Below are 21,119 nucleotides of genomic sequence, written 5' to 3' on the forward strand. Positions count from 1 at the left end.
TTACAGTTCTGTCTCCTCTGAACTTCCCATTTCTTCAGGAGGAGTCTCAGGTTCATCTCAGGTTCAATCAATCAATCATAGGCATTTGTATAGCGCACTGCTCACCCGGAGGGTCTCAAGGCGCTGGGGGGGGGGGAACGCTACTGCTCGAACAGCCAGGTCTTGAGTTGCTTCCTGAAGGCGAGATGGTCTTGCGTTGTCCGGAGGTGGATGGGGAGGGAGTTCCATGTCTTGGCTGCCAGGTAGGAGAAGGATCTTCCTCCGGCGGTGGCTCTGCGGATGCGGGGGACGGTGGCGAGAGCGAGGCTGGCGGAGCGGAGCTGGCGGGTGGGCTTGTGGAAGGTCAGGCGGCTGTTGAGGAACTTGGGGCCCAGGTCATGCAGGGCCTTGTGTGCGTGGGTGAGGAGTCGGAACGTGATTCTTTTGTTGACGGGGAGCCAGTGCAGGTCTCTCAGGTGTCCGGAGATGTGGCTGTGTCGGGGGATGTCCAGGATGAGTCGTGCTGAGGCGTTCTGGATCCGTTGGAGTTTCTTCTGGAGTTTGGCGGTGGTGCCGGCGTAGAGGGCGTTCCCGTAGTCCAGCCGACTGGTGACGAGGGCCTGGGTGACCGTCTTCCTGGTCTCGGTGGGAATCCACCGGAAGATCTTTCGAAGCATGCGCAGGGTGTTGAAGCATGAAGACGAGACGGCGTTGACTTGTCTGGTCATCGAGAGGGAGGAGTCCAGGATGAAGCCTAGGTTGCGTGCGTGGTCCGTTGGCTTAGGGGTGGCTCCCAGGGCGGGGGGCCACCAGGAGTCGTCCCAGGTGGAGGGTGATGATCCCAGGATGAGGACCTCCGTCTTGTCTGAGTTCAGTTTCAGGCGGCTGTTCTTCATCCATTCGGCGACGTCTTTCATCCCTTCGTGTAGGCTGGCTCTGGCGGCGTCCGGGTCGCTGGTGAGGGAGAGGATCAGCTGGGTGTCGTCGGCGTAGGTGATGATCTTGAGGTTGTGTTGACGTGCGATGGTTGCGAGGGGGCTCATGTAGACGTTGAAGAGGGTGGGGCTGAGCGATGACCCTTGTGGAACGCCGCAGATGACTTCGGTGGCCGCTGATCGGAACGGGGTTAGGCGGACTCTCTGGGTTCTTCCGGCGAGGAATGAGGTGATCCACTCCAGGGCCTTCTCCTGGATGCCGGTGTTGTTCAGGCGCTGTACCAGGGTGCGGTGGCAGACAGTGTCGAACGCTGCGGAGAGGTCCAGGAGGATGAGGGCCGCAGTTTCCCCGTTGTCCATTAGGGATCTGATGTCGTCTGTGGCTGCGATGAGGGCGGTCTCCATGCTGTGGTTGGCTCGGAAGCCGGATTGCGAGTGGTCGAGGGATCCGTTGGTCTCGAGGAAGGCGGCTAGCTGTCTGTTGACGGTCTTCTCGATGACTTTAGCAGGAAACGAGAGGAGCGAGATGGGGCGGTAGTTCTTGAGGTCAGAGGGGTCTGGAGTTGGTTTCTTCAGCAGGGCACCGATCTCGGCGTGTTTCCAGCACTCTGGGAAGGTGGCGGTGTTGAAGGAGGCGTTGATGATGTCGCGGAGGTGGGGTGCGATGATGTGGTCGGCCGTGTTGAAGATGTGGTGTGGGCAGGGGTCCGTAGGGGATCCGGAGTGGATGGTGTTCATTGTGCGTGTTGTGTCTTCGGTGCTGACTGGGGTCCAGGTGCGAAGGGTGGCGGTGGGGGGCATCGGTTCGGTGGTGGGGTTCGTGGTTGGTGGGCCGAAGCTGTTGTGAATGTTGGCGATCTTGTCATGGAAGAAGGCTGCGAGGGAGTCGCAGAGGTCTTGCGAAGGAGTGATGTCATTGTTTCCGGCGTCGGGGTTGGAGAGCTCTTTGACGATGCTGAAGAGTTCCTTGCTGTTGTGGGTGTTGTTGTCCAGTCGTTCCTTGAAGGCTGTCTTCTTTGTGGCGCGGATCAGTTGGTGGTGTTTGCGGGTGGCGTGTTTGAGGGCCGTCATGTTGTCTGTGGTCTGGTTGGTGCACCAGGTGTTCTCCAGGGAGCGGCAGTTCTTCTTGGAGGTGATGAGCTCGTCGGTGAACCAGGAGGCTTTCATGCTGCCGCGTCTGCTGGGGGGGTTCTTCTTCAGTGGTGCGAGGGCGTCTGCGCAGTTGGTGATCCACTGTGTGAGGTTGTTGGTGGCTTCGGTGGGGTCCATTGAGCTGGTGGGGGGGTTCTGGCTGAGGAAGGTGGTGAGCTGGTCACCGGTGATCTTGTTCCAGCTCCTGCGGGGGGCTTGTTGAGGGTGGTGGTGGGTCGTCGTTTTACTGAAGCTGAAGTGGACGCAGCTGTGGTCAGTCCACTGGAGATTGGTGGAGTGGCTGAAGGTGACGTATTTGCTGGATGAGAAGACTGGGTCAAGCGTGTGGCCGGCGTAGTGGGTGGGGGTGGTTACCAGTTGCTTGAGTCCGAGGTTGGCCAGGTTGTCCAGCAGAGCAGTGGTGTTGCGGTCCTTGTTGTCCTCCAGGTGGAAGTTGAGGTCCCCCAGGAGGATGTAGTCGGTGGAATGGATGGCGTGCTGGCTGACGAAGTCTGTGATGTCTTCGCTGAACTGTGTGCGTGGTCCCGGTGGTCTGTAGACGAGGGTGCCTCTGAGCGTGGTCTTGGGGTTGGTGTGTATCTGGAAGTGGAGGTGTTCGGCGGAGGTGAAGGTGTCATCGGAGTTGGTTGTGATGCGGATGGTGTTCTTGTGGATGATGGCGATGCCTCCTCCTGTCTGGTTGATGCGGTCCTTCCTGGTGATTTTGTAGCCTTCCGGGACGGCGATGGCGACGTCGGGCGCTGAGGAGGTGTTCATCCAGGTTTCCGTCAGGAAGGCGATGTCTGATGCTGTCGAGTCGAGGAGGTTCCAGAGTTCGACGGCATGCCTGTGAACGGAGCGGGTGTTGAGCAGGATGCACATCAGGTGTTTGTTGCTGGGGCTCGGTTTAGCAGGCGCGGTGTTGGGTTGGAGGCCGGTGAAGCGGCAGGTCAGGCAGGTGAAGGGTCCGTGGGTGCGTCTCGGGGTGGCTCGGTAGCAGGCGGTGTTTCGGCCGGCGTTGAGTGCGTGGAGGGTTTTGGCATCGTAGATGTGCAGGGTGTGCTGACGAGGGCGAGGACCAGGGGGTCTGGCGCTGGGCGCGGTCCAGGCGCGGACGGGCGCAGACAGGCTTACCTTTGGCGCACCTTCGGCGCTCAATCGGCGCTCCCGCTGCGCGCGTCCGCTGCGCGGTCTCTCTGGGGGCGTCATAAGTAAGGAGCCGGGAGGGAGGAGCAGCTGGGTGGCGGGAGCGGGGCGGCGAATGGAATCACAGGGGGGCGGGGGCGCAGGGAGGCAGCGGCGGGAAATTCCAAGAAGCAGCGGGCAGCGGGAAATTCCCAGGAACAGCGGGCAGCGAGCGAAGGAATCTGCAGGCAGGAGGAGGCAAAGGCAGGCAGGAGCGGCAGCAGTGAGTGGGACGACCAAGCCCTGTGGAGGGCTGAGCGGTGACGGTTTGAAGACTGAACGGACAGGTTTGATGTCTCACAGTTGCTTTGCTGCAATTTACTCCTACATTCAGGCCACTAGGTAGACATCCATGAGGGTTTCCTATGTTTGTCACTAGGTATACTTTGCAAAATGGTGTAGGAGGCAGACGTTTCTGCCTATTTCTACCTCTCTGCCTCAAGTTCTTTAGCATTTGTATTTCTTGGGGCTTTTTTCTTCACTTTAAAGTTGAAATCGGCAGCATTAGGGCATCTTGAACTCCTTTGAGGAATTTGGAGGATCCACAGGGTCTTGTACAGAAATTGTTTAAGCTGTTTTTGAATATTTGCCTTACGGTATCCCCTGTTTGTCCCACCTGGGATCTGCTACTCATTCTACAAGCTTTACGATGCCTGCCTTTTGAACCTCTTCATTCCATTAATATAAAGACCCTTACATTGAAGGTGTTTCTTTTCTTTGGGTCATCATCTCAACAAGAAGTTTGGGGTGCTTTTTCCTCTAGGGCTGCATTCTTGATAATCTTTGCGGATAGGGCAGTTTCAAGGGATTTGTTCCTGAAGTCAACTCTTTCTTTCATTCTTAACAGGAGGTTATTTTGCCCATTTTCTTTCCAAATCCTCAGCCTCTGAATGAGGTTAATGTTCATTCTCTGGACATCCAGACAACAGATTTGATTTATCTGAAGATGGTGGAAGAATTGAGACAGGATTCTTTGTTTGTTAATTTTGGATCTGCCAGTAAGGTCCGGAAACCAGTCACACAAACCCTGCGCAGGTGGATTTGTACTCTGATTTCCTTGGCTTATTCTTAGTTTGGCATAGCTTCTCCTTTAGGGGTACAGGGCTGGTCAACATGAGGGTTGCCAACTTCCCTTGCAGAGTGTCAGGGAACCTCCTTGTCTAAAATGTATAGGATGGCCACTTGGGTGATCCCATCTACCTTTATCAAACATTACAGAGTCATTCAGGGTCCTGCATCAGCATCTTTTTTCATTCTTGGTTACTAAATATGTGTTTTGTGCAATTTTCTCAGTTGTTCAGTCTTTCTTTTAGCGTTGATACATCTCACATTGGGGCATATTATCAAGCAAGGCGATAAAATTATCGCCGCTTTAGCGGCAGGAAACTGCCGCTAAAACGGCGATAATGGGCTTGATAATATGCTCTATGGAATTCCAATTGAAGCCCATGTTAAATGTGAAGGACATCTAACCTGAGCGTCAATTGGAATTCCATAGAGCATATTATCAAGCGCATTATCGCCGTTTTAGCGGCAGTTTTCTGCCGCTAAAGCGGCGATAATTTTATCGCCTTGCTTGATAATATGCCCCTCAGTAAGGAATCCAATGATTCAGCTTGAGGGGGTAATGCTTTGATTAATTATGGTAATTGCATTACTCTGAACCCTTCTCTCACTTGCATTCCTTACAAACTCGCACCCGCCGTATGTGTCCAGGACAATTGTGTCATATTGGGTTGTCGATGAAACAGCAGGTAAGGAGGGGCTTTTTATGCTAGAGAAAGTTTGTCTATGCGGCACAGAGGCCTCACATTGTAAGAAATCCAACATTATTCATCATTGCATGAAAGGTGAATCGAGATAGTTGTACTTCTTAGATGAACTCAGTATAGCGCACTGTGTAGTGATTTGAGTTTTTCAAAACTTCATTTAAAGTCTACTTGAGGGTATTAAATGGAAAACCTCTGGCTGACCTCCTCCATTCTAATAATGGTGACATTTGAATGTGTTCTCGAGCAGCAATATTGTATAATTCACTCCTAATCAGGAACTATCAAGAAGGATATACAGATGAATGTCAAATTAACAGCAGGCTTTAGAGTTTAACCAGGTTTATTTTCTCAAAGTACGTTTTATACTAAACTCATGTTGAAGAATTTTCTATGAAAGGTGAATGCAGCCCAGTGCCACTAGGACTGCCTCCCTTCTTCATGAGTCACACATGAGTCAATAACCCGGAATTGCTGCCACTTCAAACGTTACATGACTGCACAAATACACAATCTAACTACTGTTGTCAAATACTTACCTCCGCTATTCTGCTTGTTAAAAAGTGGAATGTGAATCACTGTCGGCTTATTCGCCTCCTCAAATATGTAGCAGGCTTGAGAAGGGTTTAATTCATCCCCTTCTGGGATGTTCACATGGGGAAAAGAGATGTTGTTTGCAGAGCAATACGCTGCAGCCCTGGTGACTGTCTAAATCAAAGAGAAAATAAGCATCGTGTTACAAATGTTTGTACATCAGAAAAGGGAAGGATTTAAAGGGGTCAACCTGTGCAGAGAAATATAAATAAATCTCTTTCACCAGTTCTGCATCTATATCTGTCACCAACAGGCTTTCGGAGACGGTTTGGATATTATATTATAATCCATATTATATATCCATACCCGTTCTGAAATATCATGTGACAATAATGTACTGGCCAAAGTATCATGACTACAAAAACATTGAGGAAACAAACATCGATGGTACACATATGAGTTTTAGTTTTTTTCTTTTTACCAATAATTTACACGTTAGAGATATTATTTATTTTCTTTAAGTTATTATATTTTGAATATAAATGTAATCATAGTTTTTATATAATTTGAATTATTATGTGGTAGGGTCTATCGTGGTATTGGGTTAGTAGATTTTAGTTTAAATTTGCCATTTAATTTCAATTTTTAGTGTTAATTTTTTTGTGCTAATTATTTACGTGGCTCATTATTATTTGCTATCTTATGAATGTATTCTTATTTGTTTGCGGGGCTGCCTTTATCGGAGAATTATATGGGTGTGTTGTTTTTAAAAGATGCAGTAACCGATATTGTTTCACCACCAAACTACTTATAATCATTGTTAACATTTGAAAGTGATAAATAAGTATTTATATTTTTCTTTCTGGCATATTTGGTATTGGTGCCTCTTGTTGCATATTAAATATATTTTAACTAACTATATTTGGTTAGTAATTATCTATGTACCATTTTAATTTGTTTAATATTAGTTAAATGTACGATTTTGTTCAATTATTCTAATATTTGGGGTTTTGGAGTTTTAGATGGGAGGTGTTATATGTAAAATGTATGTTATTTAATATTAAATGTTATTCGTAATTAGATTATATGTTTTTAACTTTAATTCATGTTTTGATTTTGAGAAATAGTTTAACCAATTTTAATTAAATGTTGCTCTTTATGAATTTGATAATTTTCAGAAGTATTTAAATTGTGCTATTTATTTTTGGTGAGAATTGCATGATTATATGATTATATAGTATGTTTAGAAGCAATATCAGTTGGTATTTCATTTTTACATTGTGTTAATCAGTATTACATGTACAACTTTCATTTTATTGAAATTGTATTATTATATATTAAATATTGTTCTTAAAAAAATTATTTTTTAATATATCACATTAAAAATTATAATTCAGGTCCCGATTTTCTTGATTATATTTATTGATTTGAAATGTATATTGGCTGTATATTATGAAAAATAATTGCTATTTCTTTTTTACATTGTGTAAATAATCATTATATTTACAATTTACAATGGCCAGTCTCGTAATGATGATTCTCAGGGTGGAATGAGGCAAGAGAGATTCTGTCTGTTTGGCTTTTTGTTAGAAGGGCAGCTTCAATTCTCTCCTGCAATTATTTTTCGGTGCAAGCTGTTGCCTGGGGCAGCATATTGTGGGTGCTTCACCCTTGGAGTTTTCCATTACTGAAGGCACCAAGCACCATCTTGGAACTGCTGTGTTGTTCCTTTCAGGGACCCGTCTCCTCTGTCCTTCAAAGGGTTTCTGTCTGTGTATCCAGCACCAGGAGTGATGCACATAGGGATCCTCCTACTCCCCTTGCTAGAGGCTCTGGGTTCCATCTTGAAGTTACGATTCATCATTTTGAATTTGCCAAGTGGATCCATCAGTGCATCTTGTGTCTTTGCCACCTCAGACATAGGTAGTCATTGGGGATTGCAAAGTGCTGGGGGTGTGGGTACGTCAACAGAAAGCTATGATGCATACACAAAGGAGGCTTTCCATCATCATAGCAGCGTGGCCATCTCAGAATGTTTCAGAGGGCACAAAGCTTTATTCTGTAATAGTGGGCCTTTGATAGGTTTTAGTATTGAGATTCAAATTTAATTTACAATGGTATTTAAGCATCTAAAAACTATCGTAGTTTCACTTCACTTAGAAGTGGAACATTATTAGTTGTGGATATAATCCTCAATAACCTCCTAATGAAGCCAGTACATTTCATTTAGCCTCACTTACATTTTTGTCTTTGTAAAACAAAAAACACCTTGTACCCCATTTATAAAGAGCATTCACATTCGTAATGGAGGCTCCGCAGTCATGGTGGTATCTGTGCACTGGTGGTGGGATCTCCACATTGCAGTTCTTCATTGTGGAGATCCAGCCATGAGTGTGGAAATCCTACCTAAATGTGGAGGCTTTTTGTGAGTCTGGCCCACTGTGTATACAAAGTGCAATTCAAACATATCAACTTTGACTTTAATTACCATGCACAATCTATGTAAATACAGGCTCAGTAAAATGTACAGAGGACTGTTTTAGCTCCCACTGCACCTTTCAGTGGAATTCTTGGCTTTGCTTCTGGAGGTACAGGCATGTGGGAATTCAAATTTCAGAGCAATGAGGGGATTGGGCTATGAAAGGGAATGATACATGGCAAAAAGGAAGATAAAATCAGATTATGTGCAAAACGTTCCATCAAACAATACTCTATATTTACCATAAAAGGATCCAGTGGCCAGTAATCGAAGTTCAGTATGAATGTTGTATTACGTGGACTTTGGAATGCCAGTGGGAAAGGAGTCATCATGCCTACTCCAGAATCCATTAGGTAGATTTTTGATGGCTCGTTAATTGCTTAGGGATAAAAACCACATGAAAAAATAAATCACAACATGATTTTCATAGTGTTGGTATGATGCAAAATTGATCTCCCAATGAGTCTGTGGATTCAGAAAGTGCAATAAAGTATATCCATTATTAAAGAAACACAAAACAATTCACTGGGATCGTGTATATGTTTAAGGCACAATAGCCAACTTGGAACTTGGTTTCATTCAGTTGTCATAAATACAATTATTCTACCTCAGAGACATAGTTCTTGTACTTTTTTGTCAGATAGTTACATAATTAGATCATCTGTAAATCTATTTAGGCATTTAGCTATGCACTGAAATCAAAGTTAAAATATTTGGTGATGAGCTATCTGGTACCTAAAACAATATTTTATTGGTGCACAGGAACAACTGTTCACCATAACTGCATGGCTTAGGGTCCCCAAACAGTTTTTGCTAAAGCTTACTGCTTTTGGTATATGATGATGGTCACTGTATAACATTTGTTGCTTATGTTTTATGAATGTGGATAGTGTGCGTTTAGTACATATAGTCACACAATGTTTAATTCTTATTTTAGGGGTTATGATTTTTAGTATGGATACTTATAAGTACAACTATATTTGCATGCAATTCATCACACACTGCCCCAGTTATCAAAGGGACATTTTTATCATGTTAGCCCTGTGAAACAGTGCAGGCAGAAAGAGACGTATAGAAGTCCAGGGAGATTGTGTCTCCCTCATGAAGTACTCACCCGTACTAAACTGGTATGCAACAGAGAACTGCACCTGTCTTAATGTCAAACTTTTAGTTGCTAATTCTATTTAACAAAGACTTAGGGCCCGATTATAATGTCGGGTGGAAAGCCATCCGACAGCTAGTCAGAGGCTTTCTGCCCGACATCAATGGTTTTCCTCCGAATGCCATATTACAATACATGCTGTCAGAGGGAAATTGGCGGGGGATTCCGCTCCACTTTTTTTTTTTATATAGCGCTGACCTGACCGGAAGGTATCGGAGTGCTTTACATCAGTTACAGAGCAGAACAAAACAGAGCAAAACATAATACACATGAAGCAGGCAATTCCGAATAAGAATATTAATAATGTCAGTGATGAAGAGTTCCATTTCGGGGTCTTATCGACACAGCGTTCGGGAGGAGTGAGGTGTCTACTTCAGCACTCCGACTGCTCCTATCGGTTCACTAGGGATTGATCGAGAGATTAGATGTTGAGCTGACTTTTGAATTTAGCGAAGGAGGGAATAGTTCTGATGTTGGGGGGAATGGAGTTCCAGATTTTGTGCGCATTTCCGGCGAAGGACCTGGCTGCGTTTTTTTGTGATTTCAGCAGGATGAGTAGTAGGGTGTTAGAGCTTCTGAGGTTCCTGGTCTGACCTGCTTTTTTGAGTTTGGCAGCCAGATATTCGGGTTTGCCGGTGAGTAGGGCGTTGTGTGTGAGGCAGGCTGTTCTGAAGTTCGCCCGCATTTCTACCAGTAGCCACTTGAGTTCTTTGAGTGCAGGTGAGATGTGATCAAATTTCTTTATTCCAGTGACCATTCTGGCAGCCGCATTGAGAGTTGTTTTCAGAGGCGCAAGATTTGTTTTAGCTATTACCGAGAGGACTGAATTTCCATAGTCTAATCTTGACAGCACCAATGATTGGGTGGCTTGTTTGAGATCTTTGGGCAGAATGAAAGGCTTTCTGCATTTTTGCTGTGACCTGGTTGGAGTTGGGAGCTTGGAGTTTGCCATCAGCCATCAACCCACTTCTTGCGGAACCCGCTCCGCGGGTCCCGCTGCGCTTGGAGTGCTGCCTGCCATTGTTTACAGGGGGATGCTGAGGGAAGGAGATTGGTAGGGGCTGCGAGCGAGCGCGCGCGCTGCACTGGGACTACATATCCCAGGAGCGCCCGCCTGCCTGCCTGACTTGCTACACCTGGGCCGCTCTCCCCGACCCCTCCCCCCTCTCACCGAGCATTTATCAGCTGTTCTTTGGATCTGGCAAGTGGGACGCCTTTCTGCATTTTTGCTGTGACCTGGTTGGAGTTGGGAGCTTGGAGTTTGCCATCAGCCATCAACCCACTTCTTGCGGAACCCGCTCCGCGGGTCCCGCTGCGCTTGGAGTGCTGCCTGCCATTGTTTACAGGGGGATGCTGAGGGAAGGAGATTGGTAGGGGCTGCGAGCGAGCGCGCGCGCTGCACTGGGACTACATATCCCAGGAGCGCCCGCTTGCCTGCCTGACTTGCTACACCTGGGCCGCTCTCCCCGACCCCTCCCCCCTCTCACCGAGCATTTATCAGCTGTTCTTTGGATCTGGCAAGTGGGACGCCTTTCTGCATTTTTGCTGTGACCTGGTTGGAGTTGGGAGCTTGGAGTTTGCCATCAGCCATCAACCCACTTCTTGCGGAACCCGCTCCGCGGGTCCCGCTGCGCTTGGAGTGCTGCCTGCCATTGTTTACAGGGGGATGCTGAGGGAAGGAGATTGGTAGGGGCTGCGAGCGAGCGCGCGCGCTGCACTGGGACTACATATCCCAGGAGCGCCCGCCTGCCTGCCTGACTTGCTACACCTGGGCCGCTCTCCCCGACCCCTCCCCCCTTCTCACCTATTCGTGCATATATTACGGGCTCTGCTCTTCCGCTGCGCGGGAGCGCGCGGAAGGGCGCCGGGAGAAGCCCGGGACAAGGGCGGGACCGTCTGTGGCCGTCAGGGGCCAAAGGAGGCCGGGCTGGGCCACCCCACTGACGAGTAGGACTCGAGATCTGTTTCTTGTAATTCGTTGTTCTCGGGACTCCATTGATCCATTATATTGTGTGCCCCACTGTGTTTATGTACTCGTAAAACCTACCAATAATGTCTCACATGTTAAATACTACCAGCTTACCACCTCCCCATTCTGAGGGTGGTACGACCATTCGAGGCCCCTTGGACAAATTCTTTTCCAATTGTTCCAATCAAGATATAGACAAAGAGATCTCACTGGCGGAGAAACGTGCAGACCGTAGGCTGTCCATTGAGCTTCTTAAAAGCTCTATGGAAAAAAGGTTGCCGCAAGCCTATCCGGCATTGGTAACCCCTCTGTCCTCTATAACTTTGCCTGGGGTGATTGAAATACAAAACACTTCTCCCTCTATTTTGGAGATTGAGGACGGCCCACTACAAAGATTGGACAATGCCACTCTGTCCACATCTTTACCTTTAGACCCCATTGTTCATTCATCTACAGTGAAAACCATAATTAAAACTAGTATGTCAGGCCTAAAACCATGTGTAAAAAGGAAAAGGATTACTGCCCCAAGGAAACTCCATCCTTCCAAACCCCCTAACAAGGTAAGAAAAGTGGTAAAAAACCCTTTATTTACACAAAAGGCACACAGTGGGGTAAGTGGAAGTGGCGACTTACTAAATGAGGGGGACAATGTAGTTATAGAGAGTTCTAATCCACTATTTAGTGATCCCCAGGGGAACGGGTTGGCTGCGAACATTCCTCCAATAGACTCATTGATACCTGAGCTGGAGAAATTACTAAGGTTGCTTCTGACACCCATAGAGGCCAAAGTAAATAAGCTAATGGATCGATTAGACCACTTTGAGCAGGCCACCTTGGATAATTTTTTCCATACTAAGTCACTAATTAAATTACAGCCCAAGATAACTGAGTCTAGTAGGGCTGAGGAAATTTCAGAAAAAGTACAAAATCTGCCTGTTGTTGTAACACTCCCCCAAGCAGGCTGCACTATAAGTAAGACCCAGGCAAAGGGACCAAGTCAACCGCTTATTTCACCAGAGCAGGTCTGTCCGAGCACTAGTGCAAGGGAAAAAGCATCTAAGGTCCAACACCCTATGGTAAAGGACAAGAATAAGACGGGCCTACAAAACAGCAACATTGTTGCAAGTAACCATCGGCCAATGCCAAGTATTTCCAATCCAAACATAAATATTGGAGCAGAGGGCCTTAATGGCCCCAGGACAACTAAAGCTTTATCCTCAAACCCTCAGCAAAAATCAAATAGCCCTAACCCTTGTCCTAGTGCCCCGGTTAATAGACCACCACCGACTTATTTGGAGAAACAACCCCGAAAGATTCCTCCTGTGAATCTTACCCCGGATTCCCACCCTTTCGTGGCGGTTCTCACTAATGTTCCACCTCTTTTAGTCGGTCAAGGAGAAAACTTCCAGATGCTCAAAAATAAAGTAATGCACTGGTTGAAGGAAAATAGACCACTCCCGGGGGGGCTGGACGGGTTGATAATAGGGGTAAGGAGGATCGACTGGATTGGGTACACCAGTAAAAACTTGGGGGGTGACTGTATTATCATCAATTTTCAAGACCCCAGGGTGGCTGGTTGGATTACAAGGCAGGGCTGGGGTATAAGTAGTGGTGGAATTGGTATCGTGGATCTTTCTTTTTTCTACCCAAGACAAACATGCTTACTAAAAGGTGGGCCCATGAATCTAAATAGTTCCACCAATCCTCCGTTGGTAATGATTGCACCCTCACCCTCTACCCTACTGCAATGGCAACCCCAAAATATTGGTTCAAATTATAATAGTCTGGAAGGCACTGAATGTTTGAACTGGGGATATTGACCAAAGTTTAACATAAGGGGATGCCTTCCACACCAGAAGCCAATTTGGGTCCCCGAAACCCCGGAAATGACTACTGATGCTGTGTTGAAGGTAATAGAAGGCGATGAAAATGTTGCATCTGTAGAGGAAATTACCGGGGATTTAATGCAAAACATGAGTGGTGAGGTGTTAATGGAACAGAATACTGTGGACAATGCTCACAATTTGGGAGATGAGGATGATGGACAATTGAGTCCCATGGGATTGCCCATTTCTGATATAATGGGTAGTGATAGCCCTGCTATGGAAAGCTTTGTATCTTGGAACGTTGCAGGATTGGGGAGTAAGTTGATGTTACAATCGTGGGCCGACTTTATTAACGGGTTTGAACTGTGTTTCTTCCAGGAGACTTGGGCCTGTGATCCTATTTACCTCCAAGGCTATCTAAATTTTTCAATCCCGGCATGTCGAGGTCCTAGGGGTAGACCCAAAGGAGGCCTCACAGTTTGGATTAGACAGAGTTTCGGACTTACTGTGAAAATGTGGGACTTGGGCTGCAGAGATATTCAAATGCTACGAATTTCCTCAGTAGAGTGGGGTGTGATAGATTTATATAATGTCTATGCCAGAGGTTGTAATAACGGGAGTTCCCCCACTTTAGAGGCTCTATTTAATTTTCTGCAATCAAAGTCCCTTGGAAACAGAATATAATAGCTGGGGATTTAAATAGGACTTTTGAGCCTCTAGACAGTACCGAAAACCCATTAGGACAGGAAGAGGACAAACTATGGGGTGTTCCCTCCCTGAATCTTGCCCCTGTCAAACGTTGGTCAAAAGATATTCTTTCCTTAAATGCTATGTGTTTAGAATATGGGATGCGTGCCCTCAATGGTAGAACAAAGGGAGATAAGGAAGGTATGTGCACATATGATAATGGTCATAATAGAAGCAGGATAGACTACGTTATTTGTAGTCTTAATCTTTGGCAGGGGGTTTGTGACATGGAAGTTAAGGGCAGGATAGAAAGTGATCACAACCCCCTCTGTGTGACCCACACTTGGTGGAAGCACACTCAGCCTTATCTACATGCTAGTAATGGGTTGCTCCCAGACATGGCGAATAATATGCGTAGATTGAAATGGCCCTCGGTATTGGCGAATGCAGCCTCCATGGATTTTATTGGGTCTGAAGTGGACAAAGCAATTGTTTCCATGGAATTAGCTAGTGCAACACTGCCAGGATCTAGGGCGATCACTGAAATCCATAACAATCTTTTCGCCACCCTAAAACCATATTTTATGAGAACATGTAAGGGTAATCGCACAGCTTCCTCTAAACCAGCAGGGTGGTTTAACAAACAGTGCAGGGCAGCCAGATTAACACTGGGTAATGCTATTAGAAGCAGGGACAGTGTAGCAATCAAAACTGCCAGGAAGCAATACAATACTAGCATTTTCTTGGCCAAAAAAGACTGGGATGAGAAGCATTGGGAGGAACTGAAGGAGGCTTCTGGAGCAAAGGATTCCAGGCTTTTCTGGAAGATAGTAAAGTGGGGCAGAGGCGGTACCCCAAACAAACCGGATAATAATGTTGCTGAATCCGATTGGGTGAATTACTTTAGGCCCCAATATGCTGAAACAAAGGAGGGGGGTGGTGGGGATGTAATCTTGGCTGTATTTCCTAAGGATGATTTGTTTTCCTCCAAGGAAGTTGAATTTGTAATTAGCTCCGTTCAAGGGGGTAGGGCCCCGGGATTAGACGGGATACCCTCGGACGTTTTTAAAAATGATAAAGATAGGTGGGGCAGATATGTGCTCCTATTGGGGAACGCAATTGCAAAGGGTGCGCAAGTCCCGGAACAGTGGAGGGGAGCCATCATTATACCCGTCCACAAAAAAGGAGATCGATCCCTTCCAGCTAACTACAGGCCCATAAGTTTGATTGCCACCGTCCAAAAAGTAATTGGGAAGATGGTGGTAAACAAACTTATGGACTGGGTGGACGAAAATGATTCTCTTTCCCCTTTTCAGGCAGGCTTTCGAAGGGCTACCAGTACCATCGACCAGGTGTTTCGCTTCACTATGCTACGGTGGGGGACGGTTCTTCTTGGTGGGGGCAGCCTGTATGTCGCTTTTGTCGACCTGCGGGCTGCCTTCGACCTAGTCCCAAGGGGTAAGCTCTGGGCAGTGTTAAGTAAGATAGGCATTCCCGCAGAATTGCTTACTTTGGTTATGAGGTTGCACGAATGCAATTGTGCCAAAGTACAGTGGGGGTCAAATGGCCAATCCTCTACTGACTTCCCTGTGGAGCGTGGGGTGCGCCAAGGTTGTGCAATGGCGCCCTTGCTCTTCACATTATATATCAATGGGATAGTCAGCAGGATGCAGGACGCTAGTGTGGATGCGCCTTCGTTGGCGGGCATCAGGGTTCCGATCCTGATGTTCGCTGACGACACTTTGATAATATCCAAAACCCCAGCTGGATTGCAACGGGCCCTGAATGTTTTTGATGACTTTTGCCAGGAGCATGGCCTGGAAGTAAACATAGGCAAGACCAAGCTGATGGCTTTCTCCCAAGGACAGAAGCCTCGCCCTAGGATACACTTGAATAACATCGGGCTTGAGGTCGTAAGGGAGTTCACCTACTTAGGGGTACAAATCGCAAGTAATTATGGTTGGTCCCACCACATAGAAAAGGCGGTCCTGAAACATCAGCAAATATCGGGGGCCTTACGGGTGGAGCACAATAGATCCAAAACAAAACCCATAAAACCTGTCCTCGCTGTATACGATGCTAAGGCAATAGGATCGGCCTTATATGGGGCGGAGCTGTTTGGCTTTGACAACTTAACCTCATTACAGATAGCTGAGAACTGGTTTCTTAGGGGCATTACGGGATTGCCCCAGAGTACACCATTAATCCCCCTTAGTCTTGACCTGGGAAGAAGATCGGTAACCGACCGAGCCAGACTGCGTCCCATCTTATACTGGAGGCGACTTTGGTCCACCCCTGAAATTAGGCATTATGGGGAAGGCTTCCTGGCAATAATCAAGAGTGATACATTCCATAAAATATCATGGCTAAAAAACCTAAGGGTATTGCTAGGCGAACTAGGTCTTTCCAACCTTTGGGACAATCCGTCGGGGGAAGTGTTCCCAAGCAAAAATATACTTAAAGCACTATATTGGGAATGGATAGATGAGAGGCTTTGGAGAAGGGTTAAATCTGACTCAATGGGAGGTCGCTTTTTGGAAAGTAAAATGTGTCCTGCTTTAGAAAATTACTGGGACAGTATAACTGTTCCTATGGACAGAAAGTTGTTTTTCCAATTAAGATCTGGTTCCCTCCCGTTGAGAGATCTAACAGGCAGGTGGAAGAGTTTGAACACCCAGTGCTGCCCAGCATGCGGCGCAACTAAGGAAAGTGTGGGACACTTCCTATTTGCTTGTAAGGCTTATGCCTCCCCAAGAAGGGTCTGGTTAACCCCTATCTGCAAGAACCTTGGGACATCCAGTGCGGCTGAGGCACAGAGAATTATTTGCACTACTTCTGAGGAGCCTATTGTTATGGGAATAGCAAAGTACCTGGGGTGGGCTTGGTCCATTAGACGGAGAGCCCTTTCTGTTTCTCCTAATGTTTCTTGATTATGTTTTATTTGTATAATGTTTTGTTTTACAATGATTAAGCTTGCGCAACTGTTTTAATGTATTGAATGAAATGCCCTGATTAAGTGTGATGTTTTTATAATATGCATGTTGTGCTTTTATGAGTTTATAACTCGAATAAAGCCTTCTACTACTACTACTGAAAGGCTTTATTTTGTTCAGTAACTTCAGGTTGAGGAAGGCGCTCTTAGCTGAGTTCTTAATGTGTTTGGTCATATCCAGTTTTGGGTCTAGCGTGATGCCTAATGATTTAACAGAGTCAGCCAGGGTGAGGTTCCCATTGAGCGCATCAATAGTTTTTAACCAATCAACCATTTGTGGATTCTCTTCTTTGTTCGATATGAGGAGTAGTTAGATTTTGTCTGGATTCAGTTTTAAGTGGTTACTTGACAGCCAAAGTTGCACTTCCCTCAGTATGTCGTTGAGTCTTTGAATGTCTTTAACAGAGGAGATTTCCAAGTAAATTTGAGTATCATCAGCATAAAGGTCTGACGGGCTACAGAGCCCATTGGGGTGGTGGGCGGAATGGTAATCCCATAATGACGGTGCAGCCAGCCTCGGATCTACCATTGGGATGGCAATGTCGCTTTCCACCTGCCCTTTGATGGCAGTCCACCCGCAATAAAATGGCAGGTAGAAAATGACTTTCGTATCGCCTAGCAGGGCCCCCTCCAACCCTGGCCCTCCGCTATGGGGCCTGGGTGGCACTTAAGGTGCCCCGTAAACATCCCTGCACCGTGATAACTCATCTTATCAATGGTGTGCAACAGCAATTACAGTCGCAAGACATCAATAAATTCCTTTCTGAATTGGAAAGGGGAGTGAGGATGCCCATTTCATGAACCCTCCTTTTTGCATTTCAGAAAGGATTGCAAAATAATTTCTAATTCATTAAAAGGGTTTTGTACATAATAAATACTTTTGTGGTCATAAACCTTGTGATTTTGCAACATGAGGCCCTTGACGCTAAAGCTGGCTTAGATGCAGTCACTAACTTATCAGTCTAATCAGTCCCAAATGTTTGAATGTTCCCAAGTTATTTTTAACAGACATGGCACAGAATGCCACTCTATTACACATTAGGCCAAGACACAGCGACTTGGGAGGCCTTTTATTTAGCTATCTTGTGCGCCTCAATTACTCCTACTCCTTCCCATTTACCTGCAGATGTGACTAATAATACAGATGATACACACTCTTACATACAAAGTCATGGGAATGTACAAGAAACAAAAGGCTCCATGTTAAGCGAACACCTCCTTTTCTGCAGTAAATAATGCATTCTGTAATTATTATTTCTGGTTCCGTTCAAATGAACAAATCACACTAAAACAACTGAAAATGATGATTTGTAAAAGCAAAAACCAGAAATGGAAATGTTGTATCTCAGTAGCACAGAGCCATCTAATATTTAGGGTGCTTTTATCAAAACAGAAACATTTGCATAGGGCCCCTTATGAAGTGACCAACACAGTATAATTGAGAGGCTTCATTTAAATCTCATGGCAGATATTAGAAAAACTAAGGGGCAGATTTATGAGCCCCTTGCGCCTCATTTACGCCGCCATTGCGTCACTTTAGCGACGCAGCGGCGGCGCAAATCCTGCACCATGCTGCGGGGTATTTACAACGTGACGCATCTGGGAGATGCGTCACGTTGTAAAGCCCTGCGCCTGAAGTAGGCGTACCTGTGCAGGGGGGGGCGTTCTGTCGCAGGAACGCCTCCTAAAAGTGGCTGAGTGAAATCTACAAGATTTCACTCAGTCACTTTTGAGCCAATGCTGCGTCAAAACCATGCACCTGCTTGAAGCCATCAGATGTGTCTGTTTATCCTTGCGCCACGATGTGCTGCATTGTAAATGCGGCGCATCTATTGTGGCGCAAGGGTAAACTTTTGTGACGCATCTTTCCTGGCGCATCCCTGCTGATTTGCAGGGATGCGCCAGGAAACATAAATCTGCCCCTAAGGGCCTAATTTAGCTTTGTCAGGATGATGGAGGACAATATCGTGACATCCGAGGGACCTCTGTCCACCAAATTTAGAGGTCATCTACTGGCCCTGATGACAACTTTCTACATTGACAGGAACTGCTGTCATGGTGGTTCCTGTCTATGCATGAAAAACATTTGAATGACTGTACAGTCAGATCTGCTGGTCATCTAGCAAACTTTAAAAAAATAATGTTTGTTTTCAAAAGCAAACCCCCAAAGCGGGAGTTTGTTTTTGAAAAACTAAAAAACGAATGGTCCAAAACGCTGTGAGATTTCTCTGAGGGTGATGGGGTCATTACTTTTGTTCCTGTCCCTTACAGCCATATTTTACTCTGAATAGGGTAGATGGTATGAAGTCCTTTCTTAAAAGGCCAGTGTTTTGTCGTGCCATCATAGGAAGTTTTCTGTTAAGAAGTCACAAGCGAAGGAATTGGAGTATAATTAATTGAAATAATTGTCATTGGAATACAAATGGATTTTTCCATTATATATAATAAATATGTATAGGCATCAAAGACACAGAAGAAAACAAACTCTCAGATATTATTATTCATTCAATTTATTACAATTATTGTAAGAAATAAGATAGTGAGAGCCCAATTTACAAAGGTACTTACGTGTAGTGAAATTACGAGTGCGGAGTCTCCACACTCGTGATGGAGTCTGTGCACTCATGGAGGAATATCCACATGGCGCACTATCTGAAGTGTGCCGTGCAGAGATTCCACCCCGAGTGCGGAGACTCCACACTCATAACTTTACTACACGTGAGCCCCTTCGTGAATCGGGTCCTACATAAACAGAGACATTTTGTTACCTCTATTCTTGTGACCTACTGATCGATCATTTCACAGTTCCGCTTTAATTGTGAGAAACCACAACTTGCTTGCCCCCATTTTTACTACTAAAGTTGAGTAATGATTGATTGACTACTAGATGCTGATCTTCTGACTCTGATTGTCCCTTGGGCTCTGCTAACCAGACCTAGTGCCTGCGCTCTGATCAAAAGTACATGGTAAGTAAGTATAATTACAATTGGTAGTGACAAGCCACCTGTAAGTCCCTAGTATATGTTAGGGCATGTAGATTTAGAGGTCCAGCAGATTTAATGCACTTAACTATGCACTGCTGTGTTGCCTGTTGTCACTTTAAAAGCCAGCCCTGCTTTGTTGGCCGCTTTTAAAAAGAAATGATATGCAAATTCGACTTTGGAATTAAAGGTACTTCCAAAGCGTCAAACTATCTTATTTTCACATGTAAGTCACCCCTAAGGTCTTCACTATGTGCCCTAGGGGAAGGGTGCCTTGTAACTATAAGTAGGAACATTATAACATATATTTTATATGCCGTGGTGAGGGGAAAAACTGTCAATTTTGGTTTTCTCCATTGTAGCACAATGACTCCATAGCCTAACCTGGGAATGATTTATTAAAGTATTACTCATGAAAGAAAGGAGCTAAAATATACCGCAAAGTATTAAAAAAATGATAGTTAGAATACATCCAACAACTTGCCACTGTTAGATTTATTATAACAATCACAGAGAAGAAGCTATAGAGCTTTCTTTTCTGTAAGCCAACAGCCAGCCTTCCAACAGCCCTGCTCTTCTTGGTCATCCTCTACCAGGTGGAGCCAAGCTGTCTTACTCTTAATAAGGTGTGAAAGGGGGAGAACTGCAACCTGCATAGAAAAAGGCAAGATGGGGTAGAGTAACCAAACAGGTCTTCAACGAGGGATTAACAGTTTAGGGCAGTACAATCTCAACTCCACACCCAGACAGGAACCCCAATAATTATATTAGTGAAGAGGCTGGAAGTGGAGTGTTAGGGAAACGTAGCCACACCAGTGGTTTAGCTTAGCCAAATCTAAGACTCCAGTAGAACATTTTTCCATTTTGGATTTTGGAAGAATAGTGCTTTCTCGGTCAAGAAAATGCCCCACTTTGGAAGAGGTGGTCATACACCTCGGTGGCACACTGCATCCCATTGGTCAGGGGTGCCCCCCACTTGACTCTCAGGAACTGTGAATAAATATGGGAGTGTTGCCCAGCAACACAAATCCCTGTCTGGAATAATCACAAGAGGAAGGACTTTCCTGCTGGAACTCCTGGTCTGCACCACAAGAGGACTGCACCAGCTGCACACTTTGGAACTACAGCTCTAATGATTTGCCTTGCTTTAGAAAGTGGAAGGAGTAGACTTCCTGAAAGTAACAGGTTAAAAGAACTCCACCTGCATCATCTGCACCAAGAAGATATGAGATAACCTGCATACAGTGAACTGAAAAGGATTTGGACAAGCACATTGTGGGAACAAAGTCTCAACATCCCAAGGACCACCTCAGAGCTTCTAAACCCTTGGACTGATGTTTTGGACACTTTAAATCCACAAGAGGAACTTCAGGAAGAAGTTCCATAAGTTGACCAGGTGCTTTGTGGGAATTGTAGTTCCAGACCCCAAGAGGCAAACCAGAGCATCTGAGTCCTTGGCTGGTGCTGTGGGCCCATTTCCCATATCAAGA

General features: G+C 45.9%; 1 protein-coding gene across 1 annotated transcript in view; it reads right to left on the minus strand.

The window, feature by feature from the left end:
- The window catches only part of LOC146809855 (cytosolic phospholipase A2 gamma-like), a 596,102-nt gene that overhangs the window by 114,656 nt on the left and 460,327 nt on the right, over positions 1-21,119 (minus strand). Inside the window, exons 14-15 of the mRNA XM_085616717.1 lie at positions 8,255-8,391; positions 5,539-5,707 (exon numbers count right to left, since the gene is read on the minus strand). Of these exons, the coding sequence (XP_085472843.1) occupies positions 5,539-5,707; positions 8,255-8,391 (306 nt within the window). The remainder of the gene's footprint in view (positions 1-5,538; positions 5,708-8,254; positions 8,392-21,119) is intronic.

This window comes from Triturus cristatus, chromosome 7, assembly GCF_964204655.1.
Source record: "Triturus cristatus chromosome 7, aTriCri1.1, whole genome shotgun sequence".
In the NCBI taxonomy this organism is placed as follows: Eukaryota; Metazoa; Chordata; class Amphibia; order Caudata; family Salamandridae; genus Triturus; species Triturus cristatus.